Source organism: Oncorhynchus keta, unplaced genomic scaffold, assembly GCF_023373465.1.
Source record: "Oncorhynchus keta strain PuntledgeMale-10-30-2019 unplaced genomic scaffold, Oket_V2 Un_scaffold_29839_pilon_pilon, whole genome shotgun sequence".
NCBI classification, from domain to species: domain Eukaryota; kingdom Metazoa; phylum Chordata; class Actinopteri; order Salmoniformes; family Salmonidae; genus Oncorhynchus; species Oncorhynchus keta.
Genome location: NW_026290908.1, coordinates 405,163 through 428,527, shown reverse-complemented (window position 1 = coordinate 428,527; position 23,365 = coordinate 405,163). Strand labels below are relative to the sequence as shown.

General features: G+C 48.0%; 4 protein-coding genes across 12 annotated transcripts; 1 reads left to right on the top strand and 3 right to left on the bottom strand.

Annotated features, from left to right (window-relative positions):
* Positions 1–146: 146 nt before the first annotated feature.
* Positions 147–4,103, bottom strand: LOC118374719 (uncharacterized). 3 transcript variants are annotated; one of them, XM_052515590.1, is made up of 5 exons: positions 3,966–4,103; positions 2,141–2,850; positions 1,768–1,954; positions 1,464–1,548; positions 147–1,352 (listed from the first exon to the last, which is right to left on the bottom strand). In XM_052515590.1, exons 2-5 carry the CDS (start codon positions 2,301–2,303, stop codon positions 537–539), a joined length of 1,251 nt encoding a protein of 416 aa, XP_052371550.1. In that variant the 5' UTR covers positions 2,304–2,850; positions 3,966–4,103; the 3' UTR covers positions 147–536. The 3 variants fall into 3 exon arrangements, 2 of the variants coding, with proteins under 2 accessions (XP_052371550.1, XP_052371551.1); XM_052515591.1 differs by lacking the exon at positions 3,966–4,103 and adding an exon at positions 3,444–3,721; XR_008131538.1 differs by lacking the exons at positions 2,141–2,850; positions 3,966–4,103 and having other exon boundaries at positions 1,288–1,352; positions 1,464–1,688; positions 1,768–1,906.
* On the top strand, positions 2,843–14,081 carry dytn (dystrotelin). Of its 4 annotated transcripts, none has more exons than XM_052515586.1 (15): positions 2,843–2,957; positions 5,851–5,888; positions 6,136–6,210; positions 6,642–6,843; positions 6,946–7,031; positions 7,145–7,236; positions 7,653–7,724; positions 10,226–10,389; positions 11,502–11,613; positions 11,746–11,882; positions 11,991–12,147; positions 12,310–12,362; positions 12,450–12,591; positions 13,220–13,679; positions 13,755–14,081. In XM_052515586.1, the coding sequence occupies exons 2-15, from the start codon at positions 5,870–5,872 to the stop codon at positions 13,919–13,921; spliced, it is 1,938 nt and encodes a 645-aa protein (XP_052371546.1). In that variant the 5' UTR covers positions 2,843–2,957; positions 5,851–5,869; the 3' UTR covers positions 13,922–14,081. The 4 variants fall into 4 exon arrangements, with proteins under 4 accessions (XP_052371546.1, XP_052371545.1, XP_052371547.1 ...); XM_052515585.1 differs by having other exon boundaries at positions 2,863–3,302; XM_052515587.1 differs by lacking the exons at positions 2,843–2,957; positions 5,851–5,888; positions 6,136–6,210 and adding an exon at positions 6,226–6,275.
* Positions 14,016–20,198, bottom strand: zdbf2 (zinc finger, DBF-type containing 2). 4 transcript variants are annotated; one of them, XR_008131535.1, is made up of 8 exons: positions 19,340–20,198; positions 18,612–18,711; positions 18,450–18,500; positions 18,036–18,087; positions 17,711–17,938; positions 16,364–17,596; positions 14,347–16,248; positions 14,016–14,281 (listed from the first exon to the last, which is right to left on the bottom strand). XR_008131535.1 is itself a non-coding variant. In XM_052515584.1 (8 exons), the coding sequence occupies exons 3-8, from the start codon at positions 18,484–18,486 to the stop codon at positions 14,899–14,901; spliced, it is 2,868 nt and encodes a 955-aa protein (XP_052371544.1). In that variant the 5' UTR covers positions 18,487–18,500; positions 18,612–18,711; positions 19,340–20,198; the 3' UTR covers positions 14,016–14,898. The 4 variants fall into 4 exon arrangements, 1 of the variants encoding a protein (XP_052371544.1); XR_008131537.1 differs by having other exon boundaries at positions 14,477–16,248; XR_008131536.1 differs by having other exon boundaries at positions 14,016–14,476; positions 14,542–16,248.
* A 146-nt stretch (positions 20,199–20,344) lies between these two features.
* eef1b2 (eukaryotic translation elongation factor 1 beta 2) lies at positions 20,345–23,041 on the bottom strand. Its single transcript, XM_035761192.2, has 6 exons — positions 22,875–23,041; positions 22,151–22,273; positions 21,782–21,899; positions 21,438–21,504; positions 21,027–21,152; positions 20,345–20,650 (listed from the first exon to the last, which is right to left on the bottom strand). The coding sequence occupies exons 1-6, from the start codon at positions 22,952–22,954 to the stop codon at positions 20,496–20,498; spliced, it is 669 nt and encodes a 222-aa protein (XP_035617085.1). The 5' UTR covers positions 22,955–23,041; the 3' UTR covers positions 20,345–20,495.
* Positions 23,042–23,365: the final 324 nt, after the last annotated feature.

Genomic DNA, 23,365 nt, shown 5'->3' with positions numbered 1-23,365 from the left:
GGAAATGGATGCCAGTTTTGTTTTATATTTGCTTGTGTGCTCAGCTCTTGGTTAGATATCTACACTGCACAGCCATGTGTTCACTTCACCTAAGTCTGTTTGGCTTTCATTTCCCTGTGTTTTTACAAGTGCTATTTTCATTGACACAGTTTTTCAATCTCCATTTTATTCGCTTAACAGAGCTTGTTTTAAACAAATGTCAAAATGAAATACAAAATGAGCTTTTACCTGGACATATAAAAGTACCACAGACATACTGACACATAATAAAATCAAACGTTTTAAAAGTTTCTTTTTTTAAATGATCAATCTATTTACATTTTCATCTTGCCGTTTTTCATCTAAGACATATTGAAGCAGTGGCCCAGGTGATATCAAAATGACTAAAGGACCCACACCCCTATGTCTTTATTTTAATCCCGTCCCCCAGGAGGCCTTTTGCCTTCTGGTAGGCCGTCATTGTAAATAAGAATTTGTTCTTAACTGACTTGCCGAGTTAGATCAAGGTTAGATCAAAATAAAACCATCAGTCCAGACTAAACACGCTGTTGCGCAGTAATATTCCTCTTCTCATCCTGTGTGGTGACATCCTGACTCTGAGTTGTAACCCTGTGTGGTGACATCCTGACTTTGAGTTGTAACCCTGTGTGGTGACATCCTGACTTTGAGTTGTAACCCTGTGTGGTGACATCCTGACTCTGAGTTGTAACGGTTGACACATGACCATTGAGAACAGTAACTGTCACTGGTGGCAGTTCGACCAGCGCGTCCTCAATGTCCTTCAGAGACTCTCTCCCCTCCCACCTTCCTCGCAGAACATTTCTGATGACATGGTCCTCTACAGTGAACACCCGGCTGACCAGATCATCAGATTGTATGGAGAGCTTTCCTCTAGTTATCCTTCCCATCAGGGATAGTATGTACGACATAGGGCAATGCTTACAAGTCACCATCTTTTCAGTGGTGTCCACCCTCTCCAGGTGGTGCGCTTCTGGGCAAGTGTACTCTTGGGACAACCAGTATCCAATGATTTTCCCCTCAAACTTCTCAGGCTGTACCATGTTGTGTGGCAGATCGCATTTCCTACCACTGGCCACGTTGACCAGAGTAGATTCTGGTGTTGTGTTCAGCACGGTTTTACCCCCATACTTAGCAACAGAAACATTGGTGACCCGGTACCATTTCCCCTCTTCGACCGTGTTTTCACGACCCCACACGGTCAGGTTTGTGAGTGTTGTTGAATCATCTACAATATGACCGACTAGGTATTCCACCATGGGCATGCTTTTGTTCAATCTCGTTTTACAATGGCCCTCTTTCAGTTTCTGAATCACCTCCACTGTAACGTTCACCTACAATGCAAGAAAAACACCAAAAGGAGAAATACATTACAGGGCACTGAACTAGACAAGGTTTAAACATACAGTACTTCATTGATAGTGAATTATTATTATTATAGCTACCTTCTGTTTTACAGCATTTTCTGTGTTGTCTTTGTCCTCTTGAAGGTCAGCTAGCGCCACATCCTTGACCCTCCCGTCAAGGTCGCTGTTGAATTTGAAGGGTAAATCTTCCGAGGATGGAAAATGTGGATGTGTATGTAAACATTATCTGCATCTTGTTGTTTCTGCTTATGGATGGCTGGAGCACCACATTCACCAACTTCACTGGAGTTCTGCAAAAACATGCTTTATAAAAGATGAATAACAGATATTCCTAATCACATAGCACTCAAAGCCTTTGCAGAGCCCTTCATACCCAACTTACCTGCGACTCTCTGCTGTGGCAAAGCGGTCTCGCAGCTGCGGCTGAAAAACAATCAGATTCCTGCTCTCTTCTTCTTGCTGTAAAACGGCATTGAAATGTCCTGTCTTCTTCCCTCTCTTCACTGCTGAGACATTGTGGATGTAACCGCAGGCCTTGATTACTTCCTGCAAATTCCCCATTATGGAGCCTATTGGAGGGACAAAATGCAGCATTGGAAAGGAAATACATTAAGCTATAGACATGCATAACCTAGATATTCAGAGTCAGGGATACTCCGTTTGAGATTAGGAATTTTAATAGGCGCCATGTTGGCACAATAAGCTTCACAACAGTCAGCAACATTCTAGACTAGATTAGATGGGCAGGGCTGTACCTGCTCTGATGCTTGGTGGGACTGGGGTTGGGTCAGGGGCACTAGAGTCTTTGAAGGTGGTCCAGTCCAGCTCTTTGAGTCTGGGGAAGTTTGCGATGATCTCTTGCTTATGCAGGAGGGCCACAAAACCATGGCAGTACTTCTCTCCTCTCTCTCTCAGCATGTCCAGTAGCTTGATGACTGTAGTCTCTGGAGGCTGACTGGATTGCAGGTGGGAGAGGATGTTGTATTCACGCTGCTCCACTAGTTTCTTTGAATGGGCGTACTGGAGAATATTGTCGGGTTCCGCTGACAGAATCTCTGTTAAGGAGCGGCTTATTCCCCAGCAGAAACTCCTTCGCTATTCCTCTCTGGGGTGGTTGGCTGTTGTTGGCCTAAGTTGCTTTCCTCCTGGGGACTCAAGTTAAGGCTGTGTTCAGCAGGACACAACGGCGTGCAACTTTTGATTGCACGCCGCAGCAGAAACTGTGCTGTTCTCAACGGTCGGGCAACACACCGCCACAACCACCAAACAGGAGCAAAGACCCCTCAAAGAACAGTTGGGGAGAAGCGTGTCGTTCAGGCACGTAGTAAAACGTTTAATGAACTGAACACAGCCCTGCTTCATTGGCTGGCAGAATCTACTTCCTATTAGCCGGAGAGGTATGGCTTGTTGTCATGGGAGGGTCTATGGGTGCTGGCCAGGTGGTCAGGTGAAATCAAACTAGCACCTGGAGAACGAGATGGAACAACAGGTTAATTACTGTGTCAAGTCAAAATATACAGTGAGTGACCGCTGTGTTTAAGAGTGGTATCAGGCAAAAGACTATGATGCATGGTTAGTACACTACTACTGGGTTATAGCTAGGATATTAGCCTACATGATATTGCTATGATTATATTGATCTCTTGTCTTGCCTCTTTAAGGTATCAAAAGGTCAAAAGTAATATCGCTCACTGGAAAGCCACCTTGACATACAAGGCGTTGTAATTAACAGAGGTAGCTGAAGTAGTCAGGTATGCCTTCCCCAATCTATAATTAATACACGGTTATTTGAGCCACAACAGACAGCCGGTGCACAAGAGCAAAGTCAAGAGTATTGACGCACACAAAACTAGCAGAAGGATGGTCTCTTTAACAAGCTGATAATACCGGTTCGTTCCAACGTTTTTTTTCAACAAAGTAAGTCATGATATTTTGTATATTATTAGTTATGTCACTTTTAACCCAAACTATAAGATGTTTTTGCTGAAATGTTTGTAAACGATCTATTTATAGCTTCAAAATATGTTTCAAACTATGATATTGATGTCATATAACTACCATATTGATGTCATACAACTTCCATACTGATGTCAGTCCGTGCATCCATAACTACATATTAATTTTAAAGTTTTAGCTACAGATCCGGACACATTCCTCAACTTTATAGTAAAAGTGACAACTTTATAGTTGAGGAGGGGTGTCGCCGGTTTGGCAGAAAAACGAATTGTGCCGCGCTGCGCACAGCACCGCACAATTCAAAATATACGACCTGGAACAGCGCAGGAGCGAAGGCGCTAAAATGCGGAGACACTTTAACCATTATACCTGGACCAGAGGAGTCGTTTTTCTAAAGCATTATCCTGCACTACATACCCATTATTTTAAAACCAAACAGTTTCACGATGTCTAATAAGTAATGCTAGCTAGCTAAATGTCCTAGTAAATAACGGTAAGGAAATTGATCGTGCTATCAGGAATCCTTGGGACGTCCCTACCCCATGTTGAAAATGGTTCAGGTAGGGTTATTATAGTTGGTTAGGGTAGGAGTTAAGGTTTAACCGTAAGGAAATAGTTATGTACCGCTTCTTGTCTTCTGCTTTTTCCCGCGCTCTCACTGAACAAAGAAAAAGGTTACTCTTTAGTGTTACTAGCGCCTTCAACATTTCCCTGACTGTGGGCGGGTGCAGATCGTGTTCTTCTTCTTTGGTATCATGTCGTTCGCACATTTTATTTGGTGCATGCCGCCACCTACTGTGCGGTAGTGTGTGTTATATCACGTTACATTTGTGGTACAAAAATAAAAAGGGGGAACATTTTTCTAAAAATCACCACCAACCATCCCTTCGCCTATATACCAATATTTCATACACATAAAATCTCAAAACATCTTATAACCCTTCTGCAGTAAAATCTCAAAACATCTTATAACCCTTCTGCAGTAAAATCTCGAACACTCAGGTACTTCTCGGCAGCAACCACCTACACTCATTAAAAACCCACTACCCTATTCCACTACTTTGACCCTACCTGCTCCTGCACCATGCCTACTGCCTGGGAGGACTGGACACCATCACTCAACACGCCCTGTAACTCTTCTGAAGTCAAATCTCATATACCCAAATACTTCTCTGCAGCTGCCACCGCAACACCTATTTTCTGTGAGCCAACCTTACTGAAGCATGAATCACTCGTTGGCCTATCCCTCGATGCTGGCACAAATCTACTACTCACTGGGATCCTCTCAGGATCCCTCACCCTTGACCCATCTCCCTCTACTTTCTTCATTGCCTCAGCATATGACACCTTCTGCACTACTCTGACTCTGGCCACCTCAACCTGCCTCTTTCGCACCGGACACTTCCGATCCCCAGGAACATGGGCACCCCTACAATTGACACACAACTTTATCCACCAAAACTTCACAGTCCTGTCCCATGCCCTCCCCCACACTACCTACGTATTGGAATCTCCCTCCTACACTCTGCTGTGACATGACCACAAGCGTGGCACCTGAAACACTGCAGTGGATTTGGCACAAAAGCTCTAACAGGATTAATGATGTATCCTAACATGACTTTGTCAGGTAAAGACACTGACTCAACTCAGAAGGACTGACAGTGACTCCTCTGTTTCACCAGGCTCCCCACCAGGCCTGCGTCACACCAAACGATTCGCATCACAAACACCAGGAAACTTCAACTTCAATTGCTCCACCTCCACACTTAACACTAAGCCAGAAATCCCTCCTTTCAAGGGTGCCCTGTTTCTAAGAGCAAAGCAAGAAACAGGCCTTGGCCCAAATTGCATTCCCGCTTCAGTGGGGTAAATGTGTGTGTGATCATCAGTAGCAAATGAGTACTATCCCCTGTTCAAAAGAATGATTTATGACCTATGACTTAATGTGTACTTCACTGATTCAACTGCACCCAACTCCTTTCTCACTCGCCCTGAAACCACAAATGGATCCGCCAAAAGACAAAGGTCCACTTTCTCACTCCTACTTAACCAGCTCCTTCTTTACCATGACCAACGATGCCAAGCTCAGGTTCCAAGCTTTTCACCACACCTTCCATCTCACTTAACTCGCCCTCATTCACTTCCATTTCCCCTCCAGAACTCATTCAAATCCAACCTCTGCTTTCCTCATTCTCTTCAACATCTTCTTCCTCTCTTTCCACCTCAATTCCTCCTCAGAAATCCAAGTGTCTGTGTCCCTGTCCTAATATTCCTGTTCTTGTTCCATGATTCCTCCTACGACCTCCTGCATACATGTCTCTCACGCCTTCTTTCCTCTCCGATCAATTCATTCGGTTGGCTAACAACAAATCTAGTCCCAGATATTCTAATCTGACACCTTATTTGTCCAATCATGTGTCAGTCTGTATTTTAGATTTTCTTTTAGAGATAAGGCTTAGACCTTGTAATGTTATGTGTGTGTAAATGACCTTCATCACTCTTTACTCAGGCACAAGTGTGATACCCTCATGGATATGGATAGCATTGGTGAGTCAATTCTATGCTAGAACTCAGAGGGTCACGTTCAGTAAAGGGCTCTATTCTATTCTGTTTAATCTCTTGTTGTGCATTGTGCCCTAGTCATGTATTACGATAACTACATATATGTTCTAGTTCTGTGGTCCATGCTCTATGTTCTAATGTTCTAGTGTTCTATTTCTATATTATGTGTTCTTCCTCATTATTCTGTGTGTTACTTGTGTTCCAAACCTCATTTTGTGTGTCTTCTTTTCAGAGGGGTTGAATGAAGTGCGTCCTGCTGTGTACCGCACTGCAATGAAGCTCCGCTCCTTACAGAAACTCTGCCATAGTGAGTGTGTGTGTGTGTGTACCGCACTGCAATGAAGCTCCGCTCCTTACAGAAACTCTGCCATAGTGAGTGTGTGTGTGTGTGTGTGTGTGTGTGTGTGTGTGTGTGTGTGTGTGTGTGTGTGTGTGTGTGTGTGTGTGTGTGTGTGTGTGTGTGTGTGTGTGTGTGTGTACCGCACTGCAATGAAGCTCTGCTCCTTACAGAAACTCTGCCATAGTGAGTGTGTGTGTGTGTGTACCGCACTGCAATGAAGCTCCCCTCCTTACAGAAACTCTGCCATAGTAAGTGTGTGTGTGTGTGTGTGTGTGTGTGTGTGTGTGTGTGTGTGTGTGTGTGTGTGTGTGTGTGTGTGTGTTTTTAAATTAAATGCTTTTTAGGTGTGTGTAATCTGTTACAGTGTATGTTTGTAATGCTCTGAATGTGTGTTACAGTGCATGTTGTGACACTGCGGGAGCTCATCCCAGCCCTGTGCTCTCTGGGCGGAGCCCGGGACACTGGGGCGGGGCTTAGTGAACAGGAAGTGAGACAGTGCATAAACAGGATGTTCCAAAGCGTGTCACAGGAAGTACCTGGGCAGGTGTCGGCAGAGGCGCCAGAACAGACTTGCAGACTGCTGTACAGACTGTTTGACCGGTGAGGACACACAACTGTTCAAACACACACTACTGTTCAAACACACACTACTGTTCAAACACACACTTCGTCTGTAAACTAAAGGGTGTATGTCTTTCCCAGGGGACAGACTGGCGCTGTCTGTCGCAGGTCAGTTGAAGCCGCTCTCATCTCTCTCTCAGCAGACACACTCTCAGCCAAACATAAAGGTGAGTAACACACACACACACACACACACACACACACACACACACACACACACACACACACACACACACACACATGATATACACTATGTGTTCATTCCCTGTGTGTGTTGCAGCTCTGGTTCGTCTGGCAGAGAGGTGCAGTGGGAGAGAGAGCGGCACGGTGAGCAGGAGTGGTCTCAGAGTCGTACTGCAAGACCTCAGCCAGGTTAGACACACACACACACACACACACACACACCTGAGTACTACCTCACATGATTATCAAATCAAATTTTACTCGTCACATGCGACGAATACAACAGACCTTACAGTGAAATGCTTTACTTACGAGCTCCTTACCAACAATGCAGTTTCCAAAAAATACAGATAAGGATGAGTAATTAAAGAGCAGCAGTAAAATAACAATAGCGAGACAATACAAGGGGGTACTGATACAGAGTCAATGTGCCGGGGCACCCGTTAGTTGAGGTAGTATGTACATGTAGGTAGAGTTATTAAAGTGACTATGCATAGATGACAACAGAGAGTAGCAGTGGTGTAAAGAAGAGGGGGGGGTACTGCCAATATTCTGGGTAGCCATTTGACCAGATGTCTAGCCTATGTGTGTGTGTGTGTCTGTAGGTGCCGGCTGTAGTGCAGGAGAACCATGTGTTTGGCTCAGCTGAGACAGCCGTTCGTTCCTGCTTCAGTGGGGTAAGTGTGTGTGTGATCGTCAGTCGCAAATGAGTACTATCCCCTGTCCAAAAGAATGAGGTTAGGAGGGGTTAGTCATGGGGTTAGGAGGGGTTGGTCATGGGATTAGGAGGGGTTGGTCATGGGGTTAGGAGGGGTTGGTCATGGGGTTAGGTGGAGTTAGGAGGGGTTAGTCATGGGGTTAGGAGGGTTGGTCATGGGGTTAGGAGGGTTTGGTCATGGGATTAGGAGGGGTTGGTCATGGGGTTAGGTGGAGTTAGGAGGGGTTGGTCATGGGGTTAGGTGGAGTTAGGAGGGGTTAGTCATGGGGTTAGGAGGGGTTGGTCATGGGGTTAGGAGGGGTTAGTCATGGGGTTAGGAGGGGTTGGTCATGGGATTAGGAGGGGTTGGTCATGGGGTTAGGTGGAGTTAGGAGGGGTTGGTCATGGGGTTAGGTGGAGTTAGGAGGGGTTAGTCATGGGGTTAGGAGGGGTTGGTCATGGGGTTAGGAGGGTTTGGTCATGGGATTAGGAGGGGTTGGTCATGGGGTTAGGTGGAGTTAGGAGGGGTTGGTCATGGGGTTAGGAGGGGTTGGTCATGGGGTTAGGTGGAGTTAGGAGGGGTTGGTCATGGGGTTAGGAGGGGTTGGTCATGGGGTTAGGTGGAGTTAGGAGGGGTTGGTCATGGGGTTAGGAGGGGTTGGTCATGGGGTTAGGTGGAGTTAGGAGGGGTTGGTCATGGGGTTAGGTGGAGTTAGGAGGGGTTGGTCATGGGGTTAGGAGGGGTTGGTCATGGGGTTAGGAGGGTTTGGTCATGGGATTAGGTGGAGTTAGGAGGGGTTGGTCATGGGATTAGGAGAGGTTGGTCATGGGATTAGGAGGGGTTGGTCATGGGGTTAGGAGGGGTTGGTCATGGGGTTAGGAGGGGTTGGTCATGGGGTTAGGAGGGGTTGGTCATGGGGTTAGGTGGAGTTAGGAGGGGTTGGTCATGGGGTTAGGAGGGGTTGGTCATGGGGTTAGGTGGAGTTAGGAGGGGTTGGTCATGGGGTTAGGTGGAGTTAGGAGGGGTTGGTCATGGGGTTAGGAGGGGTTGGTCATGGGGTTAGGTGGAGTTAGGAGGGGTTGGTCATGGGGTTAGGTGGAGTTAGGAGGGGTTGGTCATGGGGTTAGGAGGGGTTGGTCATGGGATTAGGAGGGGTTGGTCATGGGGTTAGGAGGGGTTGGTCATGGGGTTAGGAGGGGTTGGTCATGGGGTTAGGAGGGGTTGGTCATGGGGTTAGGAGGGGTTGGTCATGGGGTTAGGAGGGGTTGGTCATGGGGTTAGGAGGGGTTGGTCATGGGGTTAGGAGGGGTTGGTCATGGGGTTAGGATGAGTTAGGAGGGGTTGGTCATGGGGTTAGGAGGGGTTGGTCACGGGGTTAGGAGGGGTTGGTCATGGGGTTGGGGGGGTTGGTCATACGGTTAAGGGGGAGTTGGTTATGGCCATGGGTTTAAGATCCTAGATCTGTGACTAAATGACTTAATAAATGACAGAAGACATTCTTTAGAGGTCACTACAGGAGTTAGGAGAACAAGGTCAGGGTCAAGAGAACAGGGTTAGGAGAACAGGGTCAGGAGAACAGGGTCAGGGGAACAAGGTCAGGAGAACAGGGTCAGGAGAACAGGGTCAGGGACAGGAGAACAGGGTCAGGAGAACAGGGTAAGGGTCAGGAGAACAGGGTTAGGGTCAGGAGAACAGGGTAAGGGTCAGGAGAACAGGGTCAGGAGAACAGGGTAAGGGTCAGGAGAACAGGGTCAGGAGAACAGGGTTAGGGTCAGGAGAACATGGTTAGGAAACAGGGTCAGGAGAACAGGGTTAAGAAACAGGGTCAGGAGAACAGGGTTAAGAAACAGGGTCAGGAGAACAGGGTTAGGAAACAGGGTCAGGAGAACAGGGTCAGGAGAACAGGGTTAGGAAACAGGGTCAGGAGAACAGGGTTAGGAAACAGGGTCAGGAGAACATGGTTAGGAAACAGGGTCAGGAGAACAGGGTTAGGAAACAGGGTCAGGAGAACATGGTTAGGAAACAGGGTCAGGAGAACAGGGTTAGGAAACAGGGTCAGGAGAACATGGTTAGGAAACAGGGTCAGGAGAACAGGGTTAGGAAACAGGGTCAGGAGAACAGGGTCAGGAGAACAGGGTTAGGAAACAGGGTCAGGAGAACATGGTTAGGAAACAGGGTCAGGAGAACAGGGTTAGGAAACAGGGTCAGGAGAACAGGGTTAGGGTCAGGAGAACATGGTTAGGAAACAGGGTCAGGAGAACAGGGTCAGGAGAACAGGGTTAGGGTCAGGAGAACAGGGTTAGGGTCAGGAGAACAGGGTTAGGAGAATACATTCTTCTTTTCTTTTTCCATTATTTTTGATAGTACTCATTTACTGTAACTCATTTACTGTAATTACTGTAATCCCATGTAGATGATGAGCGTTTATGTAAATAATCAGCAGTTAGAATGTTGCTGAAGGTGTTTGTGTATGTGTGTAGGTGCTGAGTGCGTGTGTTTGTGAGGAGCATGTCCTCTCATGGCTGCAGTGTGAGCCCTGCCTGTTGCTGTGGCTTCCCACCCTCTACCGCCTGTCAGTCAGCGAGAACGTCACACACTCCGTACGCTGCCACACCTGCAAGGCCTACCCCATCACTGGACTTAGGTGGGTGTCTGTGCCCCATATTTTGCTGCATGATGTGTGTGTCTGTGTAATGTGTGCGTGTCTGAGACTCTCTCTCTGTGTTGTAGGTATCGCTGTATGAAGTGTGTGTGTGTGTGTCTGTGTCTGAGACTCTCTCTCTGTGTTGTAGGTATCGCTGTATGAAGTGTGTTGGTGTCTCAGACTCTCTCTCTGTGTTGTAGGTATCACTGTATGAAGTGTGTGTGTGTGTGTCTGAGACTCTCTCTCTGTGTTGTAGGTATCGCTGTATGAAGTGTGTGTGTCTGAGACTCTCTCTCTGTGTTGTAGGTATCGCTGTATGAAGTGCGTGTGTCTCAGACTCTCTCTGTGTGTTGTAGGTATCGCTGTATGAAGTGTGTGTGTCTGAGACTCTGTGTTGTAGGTATCGCTGTATGAAGTGTGTGTGTCTGAGACTCTCTCTCTGTGTTGTAGGTATCGCTGTATGAAGTGCGTGTGTGTGTCTGTGTCTGAGACTCTCTCTCTGTGTTGTAGGTATCGCTGTATGAAGTGCGTGTGTCTCAGACTCTCTCTCTGTGTTGTAGGTATCGCTGTATGAAGTGTGTGTGTCTGAGACTCTCTCTGTGTTGTAGGTATCGCTGTATGAAGTGCGTGTGTCTCAGACTCTCTCTCTGTGTTGTAGGTATCGCTGTATGAAGTGTGTCTGTGTCTGAGACTCTCTCTCTGTGTTGTAGGTATCACTGTATGAAGTGTGTGTGTCTGAGACTCTCTCTCTGTGTTGTAGGTATCGCTGTATGAAGTGTGTGTGTCTGAGACTCTCTCTCTGTGTTGTAGGTATCGCTGTATGAAGTGTGTGTGTCTGAGACTCTCTCTCTGTGTTGTAGGTATCGCTGTATGAAGTGTGTGTGTCTGAGACTCTCTCTCTGTGTTGTAGGTATCGCTGTATGAAGTGTGTGTGTCTGAGACTCTCTCTCTGTGTTGTAGGTATCGCTGTATGAAGTGTGTGTCTGAGACTCTCTCTCTGTGTTGTAGGTATCGCTGTATGAAGTGTGTGTGTGTCTGAGACTCTCTCTCTGTGTTGTAGGTATCGCTGTATGAAGTGTGTGTGTGTCTGAGACTCTCTCTCTGTGTTGTAGGTATCGCTGTATGAAGTGTGTGAACCTTCATCTGTGCCAAACCTGCTTCCTGACAGAGAGACACACAAAAAAACACAAGAGCTCCCACCCAGTGCTGGAGCACTGCACTCAGGTATAGGTACACACACACACACACACACACACACACACACACACACACACACACACACACACACACACACACACACACACACACACACACACACACACACACTTGTGATTGACGGTTGTGTTTCGTCTCCAGCCATCCTGGAAAGAATCCCTAGCCTCATTAGCATACAGCGCCCGCCACGCCTTATTACCACGGCGATACACACACAGGGAGGCAGAGAGGAGAAGGTGCCTAATCAGGGCGGGGTCACGAGGGGAGCCGCAGACCAGGTAGACCAATCAGAGATGGACCTGTGTGTATACCAAAAGGGAAGAACTTTTGTTTTAGTTTAAAAAAAAGAGTAATACATGTTTCCATTGTATTTTCTGTGTTTACAGCTTCACCACCCCTGACCCTTCACCTCAGTCAGCTGCTGAGGACAGAGCCCCTCCCACTAATCCTCCCCAACTGCTGGCCACACCCCCAGCTGTTCGGCCCAGGAAGGCATCTAAAGCCCTGCAAACTGAGGAAGAGCTGGATGAAGCACAGCCACAGGTGACCTTTCACCTCTACCCCTCTCCCTTCACACCTCACCTCACCTCTCAGCCCAGTGGATTTTTAGTACGGTTCAGATTTATGCTAAATGAATCTTCAGAAGATTATTGATGCGCTCCACTAGATCCTCTATTGATTAATGTCTGTTGTTTCTGTCCCCAGAGGAGAGACTCTGTCCTCATTAAGGACATCAAGGACCTGCAGAGGGACAAATGGTGAGCCTCAATCACTGTAGCACTCTAACCTCCTAACCTAGCACCTAACCTATAGTCTGGGTGATGCTCATTACACGTGTGTGTCAGGCTGCTGGAGAGGGAGCTGCAGGTGTGGAGGGTAACGGTTCAGTCGGAGCAGGGCTCGCTGGAGTACCGCTGCTCTGAGATGGAGGCCAACATGGAGACTCTGAGACAACACAACCTCAGACTGCAGGACATGATGTCACAGGTAGACACACACACACAGACTGCAGGACATGATGTCACAGGTAGACACACACACACAGACTGCAGGACATGATGTCACAGGTAGACACACACACACAGACTGCAGGACATGATGTCACAGGTAGACACACACACACAGACTGCAGGACATGATGTCACAGGTGGACACACACACACAGACTGCAGGACATGATGTCACAGGTAGACACACACACACAGACTGCAGGACATGATGTCACAGGTGGACACACACACAGACTGCAGGACATGATGTCACAGGTAGACACACACACACAGACTGCAGGACATGATGTCACAGGTAGACACACACACACAGACTACAGGACATGATGTCACAGGTAGACACACACAGACTGCAGGACATGATGTCACAGGTAGACACACACACACAGACTGCAGGACATGATGTCACAGGTAGACACACACACACAGACTACAGGACATGATGTCACAGGTAGACACACACAGACTGCTGGACATGATCTCACAGGTAGACACACACACACACAAACTCAGGTTGCAGGATATGCTCACAGGTAGACACACACACACACTTCAGACTACAGGCCTGACTCGCTGTGCTAAAATGTCCCTCTTCCTTTCAACAGGCTCTTAGCATGTCAGGGACACATGCTGACATCATGCCTCATGCTAATGTCATCCCACATGCTAAATACAGGCCAAAGAGAGACATAGCCTATCCTCTAGAGTCCCAGAGCTCTGCATCTTCCTCTGGATCCAGAGAAAGAGAAGAGGAGGAGGAGGAGAGGGAAGAGGAGGGTGAATGTTGTACAGCAAAGATGCAGAGGAATGAGATAAAGACAGAAGAACAGAGAGGTGATGATGAAGAGGAGCAGACTGAGACTGACTCAGTCACAGAGACTCATACTCCCACAATTACCTCTAACCCACAGCCCTGTGATGGGCAGGTCACTGGGCCAATGAAAGACCAGAGTGTCTCTGAAGAGGAGTATTCTGGGATGTGTAGTTTAGCGGAGGAGGAGCGACTGTGTGAGCTGGTGCAACGACTAATAAGTGAGCTGTCGCTACACACTTACACACATACAGGTGAGTTTACGGATGAGCTCTCTCTAGTTCTACACACTACTACACTTATGTGTGTGTATGAGTATGTTTCTCCAGACTACAGACGGGAGTTGGAGTTGTTGGAGGCTGCAGAGGAAGTGAGGGACTCGGTGTGTCATCTCGTCTATGCCGTGAACACACACTCCGTCCCAAACGAACACACTTCATGCCCCACCCTCCTACACAACCACAGTCCAGAATATGTATCCAGAAGGCTTCTCTAGACTTTGTCGCCTGATGATGTGAGTTATTGTGTACTTTCCTGATATTTGTATGTAGCACAGTTGTACTGAAATGATTCTGCTCTTTCATTAGAGAAACCTATGACAAAATGTTTTAATTCATGTACATTATTTATTAAATAAACAAGCTTTTGACAAAGTCCTTATAAATGTAAAAAAATATCCTGATTGTAAAAAATAACACTGAGAGCACAACAACCACCATGTCAAAACAGACAGCTTGACAAACATCCTGCTAACTATTCTGCTGCTGGTTTCTGTGCAAAACATGACCGTATGAGAGAAGGATGGGAAGCAGAGGGAGAGCCAATCTCTCCTCCACTTCTCTACATTCTCTCTCACCTCGTCTCTTCAGAGAGCCAGGGTACATCTCAATCTCTCCTCCACTTCTCTACATTCTCTCTCACCCCGTCTCTTCAGAGAGCCAGGGTACATCTCAATCTCTCCTCCACTTCTCTACATTCTCTCTCATCCCGTCTCTTCAGAGAGCCAGGGTACATCTCAATCTCTCCTCCACTTCTCTACATTCTCTCTCACCTCGTCTCTTCAGAGAGCCAGGGTACATCTCAATCTCTCCTCCACTTCTCTACATTCTCTCTCACCCCATCTCTTCAGAGAGCCAGGGTACATCTCAATCTCTCCTCCACTTCTCTACATTCTCTCTCATCCCGTCTCTTCAGAGAGCCAGGGTACATCTCAATAGATGCTCCTCGTCTCCTCTCCTTCATCTGCACCGAGAGCAGGACAGGAGAAAGCCATGTGGAAACAGTCAACGTTTCAGGTAGAATTGTAATGAAGTGGAGCAGACAAAGCTCTTACCATGTGAAGTAGTAACATTTGTATCTGCTACATTATGAACATTCACCCTGCTAAACACACCCATTTTATTTCATGTCAGTGCATCTGGAGGAAAGGAGACAAGGAAAGGAAGCCCCTGTAGACGGTTGAGATGCATCCCGTCATCTCCTCACGCTCCTCCTCAGTGTTTGGGTGGGCAGTGGAGCAGGGGTGTGTCGGGGGGACGACCGGCGGCTTGGTGTTCTGATGGCCTGTTTCAGAGGGGTCGAAGTGACCCCCCTGGCTGGGCTTTTGGGCCTTGGGAGTTTCTTACTCTCTGCGACCCGTCTCGAGGACCCTTTCCTGGACCGGACTGTGGGAGAGAGGTCCTGGGGTGGTGGGGGTTTAGGTGGAGGGCTGATTTGAGGTGGCCGCCCCCTTTTGGAGCTGCGTCTTGCTGGTTGCCGTTCTCCCCTACCCCCTCTTGTCCAAGGCCTGTACGGAGGAGAGTGGTCTTTCTCAGGGGTTAGAGGTCGGTCCATCTTTAACTTCCGTTCTCCTCCTCTCCGCCTCCGCTGCCGGGTCACTTCTGGGTTAGAGTTTGTGTCGGGAGAGAGCGTGCTCAGTAGAAATCGGCTGCTATTGGACAGAGAGGAGCGGCTGAAGGGCGTAGTCACAGATGACCCTGCCTCCGATGAACCCTGACCTTCAGCTCCTAATGACCCCCCTGCCTCTAAGAGTGACCCCGACGCCACACTGTCCCCACTACGACCCCTCCTCCTACCCCCCGACCCGTCTCTCCCTCCCTCTCCCCCCTGTCTCTCTGTATTGATGTCTGGACTCAGGCTCCTGAACAGTTGTCTGACCACGTGGGACTGGGGAGGTCTGGGGAGGCCAGAGGAGGAGGGGGTGAGATTCAAGCCCTTGGGGGGGGTCTTCAGAATGCGGTGTGTGGCAGGGTCATAGTACCTCAGAGGAACCCTTTTGTATTTGACCTTGGCCCCCACGTCGCCTTCACACCCGTCACATGACCTTTTCCTGCCGCGGTTGCCCCTGGCGATAGGTCTGAGGCGGGGCTTGGGGTCAATGGGAGGGGTTTCGGGGAGGAGAGGACATAGATCAGGGTGGTTTTGGGCTGCAGGGGGGTCATGATGCGGGAGTAGGAGACAGGCAGGCGGAGAGAGCACAGCCTTGTCTTCATCATTGGGGTCTTCTCCTGGTCAACGCCGGGGTCCTGACAGGGCAGCGTTAGGATGTCCGGGGATGTGCCCGTCTGGTCCAGCGTTCTCTGTCGGATGGTGGGGATGATGGCTGCTGTAGTCTGTGTCCCGTGACTCACTTTGACCACCTGACACCTGGACGCCAGGCGATAACTCCTACTAACTTTCCTCCGCCTAAACACCTCCCTCCCCCTCCTGTGGCATTCTGGGTCGTCATCTTCATTGTCATGGTCACCAAGGGGAACCCACCCCCCGTCTTCCAACCCCTCCTTCTGGTCACGCTCCATATCTCTGCTGCTCCGCTTCCCATGCCTGTGAATGACATCAGAAATATGAACATGAGGAGAGAGAATAGTAGCCGTTTGGTGGATTTCAATGATGTAGAAATACTCCTGATGAGGCAGGTCAAAATCTGGTCTGTGCGTACCTGGCGAGGGATTCGCTTTTGAAGTAGCAGATGAACCTTCCTTGTCGGAACTCTCGGACCATGTTCTCCACCTTCTGCTCGTCCTCCAGTAGCACCTGGGTCCACGTTTTCCCCAGGAAGGACACAGGGATGTGAGGGAGTGCAGGGAGAATCTCCTCCACTGTTCGTTCCATTTCTCCCTCTGTCTCCCCCATCCCTGCCTCCCCCGCTGTCCTAGTCTCAGGGTTGAGGGCAGAATCCAGCTGGCTGGTGTACATCTGGTCCTCCATGTTCACCTGTACCTCCATGAGACAGGCCAGGGCCCTGCCCTCCTGCTCCCCTCCACACTGCCTTAAGCCCACGACCACAGGGATGTCCTTCCTCCGCTCCTGCCCCCTCCCAATAGCCACCTGCACAGGGGTATCCCAGTCCTCATCCGATCCCGAACCCACTCCCAGTGAGCCAGGGAGGCTAAGGTGGAAGCTGTCCGTATCCCCCCTTGCCTCTCCTCTCTCCCCCCCTGTCCATTTGTTGTGGTCCCTCTGGTGGTGTTGTGTGGGACTGCGGCCGTAGCAGTGTCTCTGGATCACCTCCTCTATCGTGTCCCCCTCAGGGTCGTGGTGGTCACTGGAGAACGCCTGCTCCTTCTGGGTCTCCCTCCGCCTCCATGGGGGCACCCCCGCCCACGCGGCCCAGCCAGTGTTTACCGTCCGGGGCTTGGGGTCTGGGGTCCGGTCCCTCAGCCTGTAGGGAGGCTGGTTCTCTGGTGTTTCCTGGGTTATCTGGTCCGTTGGGGTAGCACACAACTGTGGAGAAGCGGGGGAGCAGGGAGGATGGATGGAGGAAGAGGAGTTGCTCCCTCTCTCTCTCCGCCGGTTGGTCTTCCTGTGTGCTTTCCGGTGGAGCAGAGGAGGGGTGTGTCTCGTGGGGTGTGTTGGTAAGTGGTCCGGGGAAGGTGTGTGTGAGTGAGTCCCTTCCTCAGAACTTGGTCTTATATCCTGGTCTGGAGCAGTTGGGGTTAACCTCTCTGACCCCACATTTCCCCCTCTACCTTCTTCTGGTTGGCTGGTCCTTGTTTCCGAGGCAACATCCGCTTCCTGTACGTAAACGAGCTGACAGGAAGAGTCGTCAGAGCTGGGCATGTGCTCTCGGGTTCCGAACGACGCCCCGTCATCGTTGCTGGCGCAGAGATCCAATAGCTCCTCCCTGGGAACCAGCGGGCTGCTCAGAGATGGCAGGTCAGCGTGGGTGGGGCTTAAGACACACAGAAAGGTAAATCAGAGGAAGGAGACTAGGGCTGACAGAAATAATACTGACAGGGATAGATAGTTGAGGGTGATGTTAACGGATTGTGTGTGTGTGTGTTACCGAGGGTCGTTGTATTGGTGCGGGTGATGCTGGATTACGTCAGATAAGAATCTCTCCATCAGGCTTCCAGAGGGGACGTAGGTGCGAGTGCTATGAACCACCTCCCTGTGTCTGGGGCTTAGGATGTGCTGCTCCACGTTGTTGTAGAGTATCTGGCAGCAGCTGCAGTAGCCCTGTCTGGGGGGAGGAACTCTGGACGGCCCGGGCTGCTCCTCCTCCCTCTCCCCCCTTGAGAAGACGGAGAACATGACATGTAACACAACACAACTGATGTGGACACAACCAAAACACGACAAATAAACCCTGTGGGTGTTTGTTGACTCACCTGCTAACAGTGTCCATCTCCTTCTGTGGATCTGTCTGACCCTGCTCTGCATCTGTCAGACAAAGACAGACAGAACATAACTTCGTGTATCAGAGATAAGGACGTTCACTCCAAAGCTAGCTTGAAATATCGCCAATGCTGTGCTATCGAATTGGATCATTTTCTATACGTTGTAAAGCAGGCGTGCGGTCACGTGTGTTAGAGGACCCTGGCTCAAACCCAGTCAGAGGCAGGTTCATAGAGGCAGCGCTATATGCTACGCTAGCACACTGACGCCGTTTACGCTCAGACAATGCAAACTTATATGCACGCTCACAAGCATTTCGCTACACCCACAATAACATCTGCTAAACACGTATATTTTACAAATAACATTTAATTTGAGTTGGCTAGTAGTACTTTCTGTCCTCTTACCTTGAGCAGAGGGGGCAGACTGCTCGTCAGCAGGCATTTGGTGTTCTACATCTGAAAAGACACACAAAAAGGATACTAAAATATAAAAGTGTATCCTGTACATAAAAGTTGTGTGGCTTGTTATGAAATAAATCATATCCAAAACACCAGAAACCAACTCACTCGCTGGGGGAAGAGTCAGGGAAGCTTCCGTCTCAGGCAGGCCAATCACATTATGTCAGATCAGTCTCCCATCTCCAAGGGCAACCTGATTCTGGACCAACTAATGAAGTAGTGACATATGACAATTAAAAGATGCGGCATTTCAGAGGTTATTTGCTTATCCAGCATTGTCATAAGGATACAACAAAAGTTATCTGGCTAGTTTACAATTCCAGTGTTATTGCTTAGGCCTACTGAGATCTGTATCTTGCATGTATGCAATTTATTCCACGGCGCGCGGAGTTCCATTGGAAATCTGCAGATCGCGCGAGTGAATCGTCTAGACAGCAAACTCCGCCGTGATTGGTTGGAACGAGGACACAGGAAGCCAATTTGGCCTTCTGCTCTGTCCTCGATTAGCTTTCTCAAAATAAACCACAATTTCGCTTCTACAGCAAGGAGCTAGCTGGATGACTGCAATCTGCAGCACTGCTGATATGCATAATTAACGAACACAACATAGCTTTAGGTATCTAGCAAGTAACGAAGTTTTAAAACAGTTGGGAAATAGCGGATTTCGTTATGCTAGCTAGTAGTAGCAGCCTCACTGACGTTAGCTAGCCATGCTTGCACGGTGAGATTCCGGGACTAAAAACACGCTAGAGAAATATAATACAGCAGAGACCAGTTGTAAATTTTAACGAGTTTAGTTTCCATATCCACACAAACATTCCTTCCCGCCTTTTCACCTGTTGTGTTATTCCATTCGGCATCCGTATTTTGCTCTTCTCTTCCCGGAGAAGTGACGTTACCCGGCTTGGCGGACACGAACTCCTACCGGTACCAGAGATTACGGAAGAGGAAGCAAGACATCCATCTCGCAAATATTTGCTGGGTCATATAACGTTAGTCAATGAACTAAGCCGATCAGACAGATGTCGCATTTCTCTATACGAGGCCTAAATTGCTAAGTATTTAGCAACACCCCGGAATTGTGGCAATTTTTCTACAATGTAAACTGCTTGAGCAAGAGATCTTTATTCAACCATTGAACTATGCTGTGGCCTTAGTCAAAGGGACGTTACACTGCTGAGTCTCGCCTACCTCGGGTCCCCAGGTTACCTTTGCGTGAAACGACAATAGTCTCCCAAGGGTCAATTGAATTTAAGGGTAAATCCTATTTTTGAAATTAATCTGAGCTATGCCCTTCATCTCTATGTTTAAACAGTTCAGAATGACAGCTGTAAAACTGCCATGTGACTTTTGGGGGATCCGACCAAATGCACACTTTTTGTAAATCTGTCACTTCCGCTGCTCGCCCAAAACGAGTTAAACTCGGGGTCGTCCAGGCATCCCTATGGGAAGAAATGACAAATGTCTTTGAATAGCTGAATATAAGGTCTGAGGTAAGTCTCAGATCTTGTACGTCAGAGATGGCAGTCAGTTAACTTCACCTTCATGAAGACTGCTCATGACAATGCTGCCTGATACCTGGAACACAAGACCTAAACCCGTGTTGAGTGTTTCACCCAAAAAAACAGGAAATACTCTGTAAATCTTCTATTGAGCACCAACCATTTCTATGTGTCCTCTAAGTTGTTACATTACCATAAACAGCTGAAAATACAATGTGTTTACATTCTAAACTGCTGAAATGTAGTACAATGAATCTCTACACAACCCATTTTAGCAACCCGGAAATGGCAGTGATTTCAGCACATTTAGGACCCTCAGAAAGCAGTTCACCAGCCGAGTTTGACAAACACCCAAGTCTTTACTCAAAAGCTACATAAACCAGGCAGAACCACTTGTCAGAATATGTAACTAACAAACATTTTCCATCTGAAGTGCGTTTTATTACAGCTCCAAAGTGCTCAGTGTCTTTGTTGGTAAGTGTTTTGAGGTTTAGATCTTGTTGAAGGCAGCTACATCCATAGACTGGACGTAGTCCTCAAAGGCTGTAATCTGTTCCTCCAGCTGGTCTGTTCCCACCTTGTCGTCCTCTACCACACACCCGATCTGCAGCTTCTTAATGCCATAGCCCACTGGTACCAGCTTGGCTGAAGGGGGAGAAGGGAACAGATGTCAACACAAGTTTTGGTGGAGACATTCAAACAAGAGCAGAGCCCATGACAGATTGAGCAAGATCTACAGAAAAGTGTTTGAGACCAAGCATCCCTGCCTTCCGTGGTCTGTGTGAAGTGTAGACAGACCAGGACAGTAGGAAACACATTTCTGCGTGCAGGGGGCAGCACTGAGCCAGCTGCATTGTAACTTAACCTGCAGCAGTCAATAGTAGCACTGGTAACTGTTGCACTGTCCTCAGGTGGTTCCCAGTGACTGGCTGGAATGAAACCATAGCAGGTCCATTCCAGCCTTTACCATGCGCTGTCATCCTTTCACCAGCCACCACCAGTGCACGCTTCCTGCACTTACACTGTCCCCAAAGCAGGCCGTCCATTGAGATGCTGCGAACACACTCCTCCAGCTTGGCCATGTCCGTCTCATCATCCCACGGTTTCACATCAAGCAGGATCGATGACTTGGCGATGAGTGTGGGCTCTGTGGTGGTGAAATGTGCACACAGAAAGAACAGACATACCGACTGAGTGTCAACCCCTCAAAACAACCAAGCAAACAATGACCTTATATTGTCTGGCAGTACTCAGATTATAAAAAGGTGTCCATCACGAATCAGCCGAAAGATGGTGTTAGAATCATCATAGAATAGCCAGCTTTGTGCATGTGGGCAATGTTCCGGCCTTCAGTGTCGCAGGACATGCACATGTTGTGACTTTTCTAGTCTACATTACACAAGCCGTGCAATGTTAGCTGTGCATGACGTACTCTTTGACTTCTTGGCGGCGTAAGCTGCGATTCTCTCCTCCTTCAGCCTTTCTGCCTCTGCGTCCTCCTGCAGGAGTGAGAGAGCAAAGGTTAGTGGGGTCAGCTATGCTTGAGATGGATTTCCAACAGCCAACCGTGTTAAATTCTACAAATACATTGCCTGTCTGCCCCCCTCATTTTTTTTGTATGTCAGCTTGCTGAAGACTCCATATAAGACAGTCATTACTGTAGAACATTTGGGGCCAACATGGATAGCTCTGCATCTGACATCTCAGATAATTTGAAACAGCTCACCCGCTGAGGATTAATAAAGTTGAATTGAATTCAAAACAGGAAGCAGTCACCTCATCGTCAGAGCCAAACAGGTCCATGTCATCGTCGTCATCCTTTGAGTCTGCAGCTGTGTTGTCCTCCACCCCGGAAGGACCATACTGGCCCAGGGGCTTCTTAACTCCTGGCAAACTGCAGTGAGATGAGAGAAGGGGAAGACGGAAGTAGAGGACAAAGGGCAGGGAGGTCAGAAAGGGAAAGTTAAACAGATGTCCCAATCCGTGTATACTCCAATCTTACTTTCATCTATGATCCAGGCTCATCAGTACTTAGTTTGTGCATCAGGCAATCAGGCGAAAGATGGTATGAAATCATCATGCAAATCCTAGATCAGTAGCAACGGGTAACTAGTAATTAACCGGCAATTGCAGTGCACAATTCACCTGCCCTTCTGGTTCTGGAATGACTTGATGTGGTTGTACCAGCGAAGAGCATGGCACTGGACTGTTGAGGGGGCTGAGGGGATTGCATCAAACACAGCCACGTCGGCCTGGGAGGGCACCCACCTGCACAGGGAGGAAAGTTATACGACAGCATAGAATGAGGACAATTGGATCCTAGATCTGTGCCTACAGCACATTACAGATATGAAAGTAATGTAGCGCAGATTCCCGTTTCCTTTCATACTTGATAACCATCACGCAAGTCGCAGAATACTACCTGAGCATTCTGGACCTTCCAATTAAACCAAATACGCCCCCCCCCCGTTCAGTACCAGAGTCTCACTAAATTTCACTCAAGGTGTAGTTGAGTTACCTAGCAATTTTAGTTAAATATTCGACTTCCCCTCCAATCTAGCAACTTCATGTGCAACCGTCCACATCCTTCAAACTAAGTTAGCAGTTAACCTCACGGAAGAGCATGTAACACCATTACCTACTATGGGTGTCCACAAAAGCTAGCCTCTGGTTTGGCGTCTACTTTAGGACGACACGAGTATAATAACTGAATTCAAAATCATATACGTAAAATAATTTGCACGAAGTTTAGATCGCTAAGGTTTGCGAGAAGGTCGCTAAAATAGCGAACTTGCCAACTGCGACGCCATTGTTGGCTGGCTAGCTTGGTCGATACATACAACAAAAATGGGTACAAATGCCTACCAACCCCTCGATGTAGCTCTTGTCGGCTAAAAAGTCGTTGAGGACCTTGAGGCCGCTAGGAGTTTTCAGGTCGCCAAAGCCCATTGTTCAAGATGCTTCTGCGACGAGACAATACGTACAGTGCTGGAAGAGCGAAGGAACGAGGAAGGAACACGAGGAGGATTTTATACCAGTGACGGCGACCCGTGCGACTCCACCTCCTTGTTCTCTCCTTTGAATGTTATTTTCTTTCATTCTAAAAATAATGTTACTTTCACCAAACTGCAGCTATAAAATTAGAGATTCTATTATTATTTTGATCGTTTCACGTTTATACAGAAGTCTCACAAAATGCAGCATATAATCAGCATTCATCACTCTCGTAACAATAATGTTATAATACGATGCAAATAAAAAATCTGGCTTGCTAATGTATTTCAATATATATATATATATATCTATTAAACATCAAAGTGGTTATTTAAACAGTAAAAGCACACAAATCACGAACATTTA

What these genes read in the sequence shown, in the direction of transcription:
- LOC118374719 (XM_052515590.1), bottom strand. Translation starts at nt 2,303, where the DNA reads ATGCTGAGAGAGAGAGGAGAGAAGTACTGCCATGGTTTTGTGGCCCTC. An exon ending in CCCACCAAGCATCAGAGCAG is followed by an intron (nt 1,955 to 2,140) that starts GTACAGCCCTGC and finishes TCCCTCCAATAG; the next exon opens with GCTCCATAATGGGGAATTTG. An exon ending in GCCACAGCAGAGAGTCGCAG is followed by an intron (nt 1,549 to 1,767) that starts GTAAGTTGGGTA and finishes CAAATTCAACAG; the next exon opens with CGACCTTGACGGGAGGGTCA.
- eef1b2 (XM_035761192.2), bottom strand. Translation starts at nt 22,954, where the DNA reads ATGGGCTTTGGCGACCTGAAAACTCCTAGCGGCCTCAAGGTCCTCAAC. An exon ending in GACAAGAGCTACATCGAGGG is followed by an intron (nt 22,274 to 22,874) that starts GTTGGTAGGCAT and finishes CTCCCTGTGCAG; the next exon opens with GTGGGTGCCCTCCCAGGCCG. An exon ending in TTCCAGAACCAGAAGGGCAG is followed by an intron (nt 21,900 to 22,150) that starts GTGAATTGTGCA and finishes ATCTCACTGCAG; the next exon opens with TTTGCCAGGAGTTAAGAAGC.
- zdbf2 (XM_052515584.1), bottom strand. Translation starts at nt 18,486, where the DNA reads ATGCCTGCTGACGAGCAGTCTGCCCCCTCTGCTCAAG. An exon ending in AAAAGCGAATCCCTCGCCAG is followed by an intron (nt 16,249 to 16,363) that starts GTACGCACAGAC and finishes TGTCATTCACAG; the next exon opens with GCATGGGAAGCGGAGCAGCA. An exon ending in CCCGAAACCCCTCCCATTGA is followed by an intron (nt 15,768 to 15,799) that starts CCCCAAGCCCCG and finishes CTATCGCCAGGG; the next exon opens with GCAACCGCGGCAGGAAAAGG.
- dytn (XM_052515586.1), top strand. An exon ending in TACTGCAAGACCTCAGCCAG is followed by an intron (nt 7,237 to 7,652) that starts GTTAGACACACA and finishes GTGTGTCTGTAG; the next exon opens with GTGCCGGCTGTAGTGCAGGA. An exon ending in CGAGGGGAGCCGCAGACCAG is followed by an intron (nt 11,883 to 11,990) that starts GTAGACCAATCA and finishes CTGTGTTTACAG; the next exon opens with CTTCACCACCCCTGACCCTT.